At 49.1% G+C, this 8,322-nt stretch overlaps 1 protein-coding gene across 1 annotated transcript in view; it reads right to left on the bottom strand.

The window, feature by feature from the left end:
- Positions 1-2,043: 2,043 nt before the first annotated feature.
- Positions 2,044-8,322, bottom strand: part of NEURL1 (neuralized E3 ubiquitin protein ligase 1) — a 144,130-nt gene continuing 137,851 nt past the window's right edge. The window contains exons 5-6 of the mRNA XM_041415608.1: positions 4,963-5,109; positions 2,044-4,159 (exon numbers count right to left, since the gene is read on the bottom strand). Of these exons, the coding sequence (XP_041271542.1) occupies positions 3,918-4,159; positions 4,963-5,109 (389 nt within the window). The 3' untranslated portion in view covers positions 2,044-3,917. The remainder of the gene's footprint in view (positions 4,160-4,962; positions 5,110-8,322) is intronic.

Raw genomic sequence — 8,322 nt, 5'->3', positions numbered from 1 at the left:
TCATCCTAATCTGTGGCAGTGCTTGGGCTCAGCACGTCCAGCAAGTCAGTGCCACCAGGTTCTAGGGCATTCTGTGCTGTGCAACCCTGTCGCTTGCTCCTGAGGGAATGAGGAGGCTTTCCAGACCCACTAGAGGTCCTCCTGTCCCAGGGAAAGCAGGAGCTGGAACAGCTCTTGGAGGGGAGCACACAGCTGTGCAGACTTGCCTTTTCCCAACAGCTGGGATCTCCTCAGGCTGGTGCTGGAGAGAGCTGGGTTGGAAAAGTGGTTTCACTTTACCTAACACGAAATGTTTCAGGCTACTGAGGAACTGTTAGAGTAGAATGGCTTCATCTGGAGAGGCTGAGGATACCACTGCTGGAATGTCCCTGGCCCTTGGCAGATGGAGCACCTCCACTGAGGGAGAAGATGCCACCTCAAATATGTCCCACGACAAGAATATGATCGAGATAGTCTCATCTGCTGAACAGTTAAAAAGATGAGGAGAAAAATCTCACATTGTTGTATTGTAGGTATGCCCCTGAGCAGATACCTGCAGCAGAGGATTGGGTTTTTGAGGGAACTGGCACGACCTCTGGAGAATCCAAATTCCCTTTGGGTCCTTGTGTCCTTTGCCACATACCCGGGAGGCATCTGCACCTTACCTGAGCATCTTGCTTGGCCAGACCACAGATGCTCAGTGGGCCTTCTCAGCATGTTGCTCAGGTCAGGGCTGGGATGGTACTGCTCTGCCTCATCTTCAGACGCGCTACTTGCCCCCTCCTGGGCTGAGCAGCATGTCCTGGCTTTCCTCACAGCACAGGTTCTTTGTGCTGCTGGAGGACGCTTTTTTGTGGTTACAGAAGAGACTGTAACCAAGGCAGTGGGAGTAAAGAAGCTGTGACTTCTCTCTAGGGAGAGCATGAAGAGGCTCAGGAGTGTGGGGCCTAAGCTTTCAGGAATGATGTCAGCACTTGCTTTTACTTCTGCGCCTTTCTTTATTCCTTATGTGTGTGTGGTGTCCACCAAGGTGATATTTATATCCACCTCCCAATGCCCTCCCAGCCTCAAGAAGTAAAGGAAAGCCTGATATCTCTCCATCCAGCTCCCCCTAAGTGAGAGGCTCTCATGCCACCCTTGCTTTTACCTCAGCCTCTCACTATGCTGGCCATTGTGTTTTGCTTCTTTTATGAAGTGGGAAATCCTCAGCCACCCGTGCTGCTGTAGGATGTCTAAATCAACTTTATTCACGATCACAGTTATCCAATTATTCACAATGAGTTTTTCTTGTCTTTAAACAGAACACAAAACATCTTAAAGTAAAGCAATGAAATGCAGATGACACAACACAGAGGTACATGGGAACCTACACCAGTCGAACAAAACAAAAGATTAGGATTTTTGTTATTTTTACTGGTTTTGCTGGTTTTTTTTCTCCTCCCTGGAGAGAGCCTTTTTCTCTTCCCTGCTTACAGCTGGAGGCCAGCCTATGCAGGGGTAGGACTGAACCCCAATTTTTGAACTCAGATGCTGGGGGAGCTTTCAGCTTCTCCTAACTCCTAGAGTTTGGTCCACAGTAAAACAAAACACAGTTAATATATTAAAACACTCTCAATTCAAAAGGTGAAAAAGGAATTTACACCACTGCACTGGTACCCATGGATGGAATTTCTTGAAAAATGAAATTTACCGCTTGGCTTTCCCTGCATGGAGTGGGACTGGTCCCACTGGTGTGGTGAAGGCTCGGGAGGCTGCTTATTGCACGTTTCCCCACATCCACTGTCTCATCACCACCTTCTTACCCCTTGGGTTCCTCCTTTTTGAAATCTTTGCACTGGAGTTTGTGTAACTACTGAAAAAAAGCTCCCTGTGTGTGCTGGTCACAGTTGGAGTTGGCTGTGTACCTGAGGACCAGCCATGCTCCTTGATTCCCCCAGGTTGTGCCAACCAGCCTCCTCCTGCCCCTCAGTGAGAGCATCTGGGAATGGGAGCCATGAGCTCTGGAGCTTTTGACAGCTGGGACATGGCTGTTTGTACAAACCCATGTACAAACCCATGGGTTTGGGTTTGTACATCAGAGGTATGCCAGGAAAGAACACAAATCCCTGTCACCCAGAGTATCAGCATTCAAGTTAGTGCTGCCTGCAGGGCAGGCTGGGGGGAGCTGCAGGCCCCTGGCTAGGCTGCAGTGATGGTGGCACCCTCAGGGAAAGGCTCTACAATGTGCTCCCCAGTGAGTAGTCTCTTTTTGCGTCTCCTTGAGAGACAGAGCAAGGATGTGTTTTCCAGGTGTTTTTAGGATCTGCCAGTGTGGGGGGTAAAAACCCACCTGCTGCTGGGGGTGGGGGGCATGATGTCCCCTGCAGCAAGTGCATGTGTGCATTAAATAGTGTTATCCCTGCACCACACTGTTCCCCCCTATCCCATCACTGGCCAAATGCTCAGGTGAAAAGGAAAAGCTCAGCAGGAAGGGTGTGACTCCATGGCCTTCCCTGGTCTGGCCATGTGGGTGATGTGGTGGTGGAAAACTCCACTGCCATGGCACCCTAGCCCTGGCCTCCCCTCAGGACCCAGACACAGTCCCTCCCTCCCTCCCCTGCAGCCCAGGAAGGCAGCAGGCTGGGTTGGGAAGGGAGGCAGACAGCTCCTGCTGCTGCCAAGCCACACAGCCCAGACCCAAGGGCCAGCAGCCCAGGGTCACACCCGTGGCCATGGCAGAGCAGCAGATGTTTGCATGGCAACCAAGGGGGCCACCACTGTCCCTGCTGGGCACAGCCACGTTCCTGACTCAGGCAGGAGAGAAGGAGATCTGTTTAAATAAACAAAAGCAAACCAAACCACTCAAGTTATCTTTCTCTCATTCCTTACTTCCTAACACGTAAGGACAGCCATGTCCTGCCGGTGTGGCTGAGAAGAGCTGAGTACCACCTGGCTGGTTTTGTCTTAAAGCACAGTGATAAAGTTACCAGTAAAGGTAACCCACAGACGTGTGGGTTTATACATTCTTCCCCGGTGAGGCTGTGGTTTTTCCTCACAAATGCTGTCTGGATGGTAGGGGGAGAAAGGTGAGGGAGTTATGTCTCCCTCTCCCACAGGCCCATGGGAGAAGAAATGCTGCTGGATCCCTCGTGCTGCCTGGAGACCACACACAGGTCGGTGGTGATGGGGTTTGGGAGCCACTCCTCGTGTGACAGGGTGGTGACAGGAGGTGGCTGACGCTGCTGGGAGGGAGCAGAGCTGTTGCCAGTGTTTGTTGCCAAAACCACCATGAAAGCCTCTGTCAGAGAATGGCAACGGAGGAGTTGGGGACAGCCCCCAAGAGCTGCCATGGGTCTGCTCTTCTGTCTGCAGATATGGGTTGGGTGTTGCTTCACAAATCTTGGGTTATTTTCTGCACTGGCCCCAGCCTCTCTGCTGTGACTGTGCCCACTGCTCCTCCCTCGCTGGGTCAATGCTTGCCTTGCTCTGTCCTTTCTAAGGAGCCTCCTCTGGTAAAGCTGGTTGTCCACAGAAACGCACTGCTCATCTCTTCTGCTAAGCTGTCTCCGCATGTGGGGTATCTCTGGAAGGAGATGTGTAGCACTGAACCTTTTACCACTTGCTGTCTATGCTAAAGAGTGGAGATTCCCCTCTGCTGTGCATGGTGTAGAAAGGGATGATTGCACCAGCTGGCATTTTTTGAGATAAAGTTTAAAATCCACAAGGGAGAGTAGTCCATAGCAACTTCCCTGACACTGGTGTTCAGCCCCAGGGCTTGCTTGGGGGGTAGAAGAGCAGCATCTAAGCTTGTCTCATCTGTTGTCCATGGAAGAGGAGGTCAGGGTGGTGGTGGGTGATGGCTTTTGAATCTCCTGGGTGATGAATAAAGACCAAGACCTGTGCTGTTTCACAGCCTCCTCCCCTCATGCCCAGTCCCCACCACGGCATCTGCTGCTGCTCTAAGTGCTGCGGTATGTTTTGATGATATCTTTGATGGCCCGTCTGCAAATGGGGCAGCAGGCACTGGCCATCTTCTTGAGCTTCAGCCCACATGAATAGCAGAGACACATGTGTCCACAGGAGTAAATGACTGTGTCCACCATGTTCTCATAGCAGATGGTGCATTCATCTACCCAGGTCCCTGAGACGGACGGGGAGATGGGTGACTCAGGCAAGCTGCTTGGAGAGTTGGGAGCTGTGCCTGCAACACAAAAAAAACATGGTCATTCCTCTTGCTGACATCCCAAGGTGATTTCTGCCCTGCAGCCACAGAGGGAGGAACCATGCCCCAGCAGAAATGCATGCTCCAGGACCAGGGTTCCTTCCTGTGACCTGCTGTCCTACTCACCGAGTCCTGGGTCACATGCCAAGGCTCAAGGCAGCAGAAAGGCAACATCTGCTGGGGTCTGCTGCCCATGAAGAGCAAGCCAAGAGACAGCTGCTCCCATGCAACAGGGATTTGGTAAGTTACCTACCCTACCATCAATGCCTTGGGAGCGTGCAGGTGTCTGGAGTTTTAAAAGTGCTGCAGAAGAGCCTACACTTTTTTACTGCATGTGCATTTATCTAAATATCACTGTACTTCATTGGCACATTAGAAATAGCAACACTGCGTTTTACTGAAGGTGTGTGGAGGGAGAAAGGGGAGGTGTAGGCAGAGTTTTAGCTCCAGTCCAAGCTAGTGCGAGACGTGTCAGTGCCACACAGCTCTCCAGAAGGAGCTCTGCATCACAGGGCCACGCCTGCAGCAGAAAATCCCTGCTTCCCTTGAGACCTTTCATGATGAAAAGGGTGAGAGAAATATTGCTGTCTAGGCATTCAAGCTGCTTCCACATAAAACAGACTGAAAATAGCCCTTGCAGAGGCTCTCCCTTCCTCCCCAGGGGAGCTGACGGGATAATAATAATCTGTTGATTATTGTGGTTTTAGAGCCCTTCTGGGAGACAAGTGTGAGACTGTGAAGGGAGGCAAAGGAAAGGCAGCAGGGGATCCCACCATTCTTACCACTGATAGAGCTGCAGAGGGGGCCAGAGCCACACGTAGACAGTAAGGGGCCAGAGACACCACTGCAGAGGACGGTGGGGGAGTTGGGTGTGGATGTGGGCGAGCTCGATGTCGACATTCCCAGCCGCTCCGCTAAGATGGTGGAACCTGTGCCGGGAGAGAAGAAATCTATGGTTACTTTTTAAAATTGAGGTTGCCAAGGCACTGGGGGTACGTGGCAGGGGTTGCAGCTCTCAGTGCTTCTCAGGATTGGTCTCATCAGCATGAAATCTAGGAGGAGATAAAAGAATCCTCATATGCCTTTTTTTAATGCTTGCAGCTGTTCCTGAAGAGACATCAAACTCCCACAACCTCCAAAATTGGCTGGAGCTCCCTCAGCTACCATAACCCTTTGTTTCTGCCCTTAAATGTGTCTCAAATAATTTAGTGCAGTTACTTCCCATGTGGTTTCATACTTACATGTGCCCCCAGTACTAGAGCCAGCCACAGGCTTGTAGCAGTAGAGGACACAGCCTCTGTGGTAGGGTGGGCTGGACTCCAGCACAAGAACATATCACTTTGTCAATAGTGCAAAACTGCACAACTCCATGCTTCAATAAATTCATGCAAAGTCACTCAAGTACTTTCCAGAAACAAAGACGAGGGTCTGGCAATCAGGAAACCTTAGCTATGCTCACTGCTCTGCCTCTTTTTTGGGTGGCTTCTGTCAGAGGTAGGGATAAGTCGCCAAAATGCATGTGTGTCTAGGATGAACAAGGACACCTCTCCCTCATTCAGGAATGTTTTCTTCCCTTGCATGTCTGGATGTGACTGCTCAAGCGTGCAAAGCTTCTTCAAGTTTCTTCCAGATGTCCCCAGCTCCATTACTTCCCGCTCTCACTGCCACCATCAGTATTAGTGTGTTCTATATGAGAAGCCACCTCTGTCCTACAGCCTGTCTGGCATCCTCCTTCCATCTCAGCCTCTTTCTTCTGCTGTTGTAACAACACATATCTTTTCCCTTCCAGAAGGAAAAAAACTGGAATGCTTAAAACTCTACCTTCTGCAAAGGTTTTGTAGGGGACTTTCATTGCTGCCAACGCAGCCTGGTCACTGCTGTCTCAGTGGTGAGACAGCAGCAAACGTGCTTGAGCTAAGGGATGGTTTCCTGATGGTAAGAACCAGCTTGCCCAAGGTTTTAAAGTTTCTAGTTCCCCAGCTGAGAAGACAACCAGGGTTACTCGAAATCAGAACTAAAATGCTCAGACTTCTTCACGTTACCATATAAGGAGCCAGAGGCACGGGGGGTTTGGATCCACAGTGTCCTCCATGAGTTGGAGGTTATTCTCCAGAGAAAAAGCAGCACTGGGAGGTCAGGAAAACCCCATGTGCCAGAAAGGTCCTTCAGTTCCTATTTGCAGGGAGGCTACTGACCAAACCTGGGAGACAGGGACTTCAAGTGCCAGCTGTGGATTGTAAAAAAACAGCAAAAGCACAGATTCTCCTGCTCTTTTTAGCAGAACAAGACTGAGCAGTGAAAGTGGAACACAGGAACTGGGAAGAGGTCATGTTTGAGTCAAAATCTGTTTTGAGGACTGTGTATGAGAGGAGAAGCAATTAGCCTAAGCCATCAGTTCCTCAGTTTCACCCCTCTCCAAAAAAATGAGCACTTTGCTTCCAGGCACAAGCTGAAGTTAAATTAGACTCTATAAAGGGCTTTAAAACTTTCACACTTGAGATACTGTAAAGAGGTATCTCCTTCATGACACAGATGGGAGCTGAGGCCAGAGTTCAGCTCAGTAAATAAGCAAAGAGAATGATGCAGCCTCTAATGACAGCTACTAGCAAGAGCCCTTCCCCTCCAGTCTGTCAGATGACCAAAGCAGAAAACTTGCCCTGTGGTAACACACACTGAACACAGGCCCAGCAGGGGCACAGGGTTCAGCTCGTTCACTGCACACACAAATATGAACACTGAGCAGCTGAACAAGTTTTTCAAGCCTTCCCTCTCCTCCCTACAGCCTGGAGGCATTTTTTCCACTCAGCTGACACACAGTACATTGCATTTCTAACACCAACCTGGTCATTTCATTAAAGGAAATAAAGGCTGTTAGGAGTGTGTCTCTCCCTGGACTAATAGGAGAATTTGGAGGTGCCCCACGTATCACAGCATACGAGCTGATGAAGCAAGTTGGCAGCAGGGCAAATGGCCTTTCCACAGTGCAGGGAGAGCTCAGCAGTGTAGGAACCATGGTTTTCTCTGGTTGTAGCTGGTCTGAGTCCCAAAATGGCCTTACCAAAGGGCCAGCAGACACCTTGCCAATTCTTCCTCCTAATACAAGGCGCAGCTCTTGACTTTTGTCCAGCCTCAGTATAGAGCTTTGTTTAAAACAATCTGAGCTCCCTACCAGACAAGACACATTTCTCCCTTGGTGACAGAATAATCAACATAAGACATGTTACTCATGCTTTAATATATTGCTGGATGGTGTGCAGATATCATGACAAGGAGCATGGAATGAGATCATGAGCAGCGTGGAATGAGTGTGGCCAGCCTGGCTTAACTAAAACCAGATACATGAGCTCAAGGCCAAACATGCTCATTGTGTGCACAGAGTTCCCACCAAGAGCCAGCTTTCAAACCATGACTTAAAAAACTAAATAATTCCAAGTAAATCAAATTAAACATTCTTTCTCTCTCTAAAGCCCCCAGATCAATGGTCTCTGCTGCTAACTTGTCTCATGTTTGATCACACACACACTGGAATCACCCTTAAATAGATTTTGAATCAATTCCTTTTTAATCTTTACAAAGTCCAGTTATTAGCAAAGACCAATGCAGATTGATGCTTTGTCTACACTTCTGTCATTGCTGTGGGAGAGGTGCAAATAAATGAACCTCTGTCCACCACCAAAGGAGAGTGTTATGTTTTCAGAAGAGAGTTTACCATGGAATGTACTGACAACATCATGCCAGGAAAGGCTGCTAGTGTGCTAAAGGTTTGTAATTCAAAATAGTCTGGAAATATGATCAGAAATAAATGGTATGGTGTTCAATGTGATCAAATACAAAATGCAGCACTTGAGATAATCAGCTACTTAAACACAGGACAGGGAATTAGTCCATTCAATTTGAAATACAGACATCCTACAGAAAAAGGCCTGGAAATTGCTGGAGGTCACCAAGATTATCACAAACCAAGAATACCATCCTGTTACAAAAAGGGTGAGCCAATCCAGGGTCATGTGAGGCTGATTAAGGAGGCTGGAGACACTGTGGTATCTTTGTCCCTGGAAACACTCAAAACTCAACTGGACAAAGTCTTGTGCTACCTTGGAAGTTAGCCCTGCTTTGAGCAGGAGGTTGGATTAGGTAATTCC

This window comes from Onychostruthus taczanowskii, unplaced genomic scaffold (assembly GCF_017590055.1).
Source record: "Onychostruthus taczanowskii isolate IOZ18803 unplaced genomic scaffold, ASM1759005v1 scaffold5, whole genome shotgun sequence".
Classification (NCBI taxonomy): domain Eukaryota; kingdom Metazoa; phylum Chordata; class Aves; order Passeriformes; family Passeridae; genus Onychostruthus; species Onychostruthus taczanowskii.
Note: the sequence above shows the minus strand (reverse complement) of the source record. Positions and strands in the feature narration are given on the sequence as shown.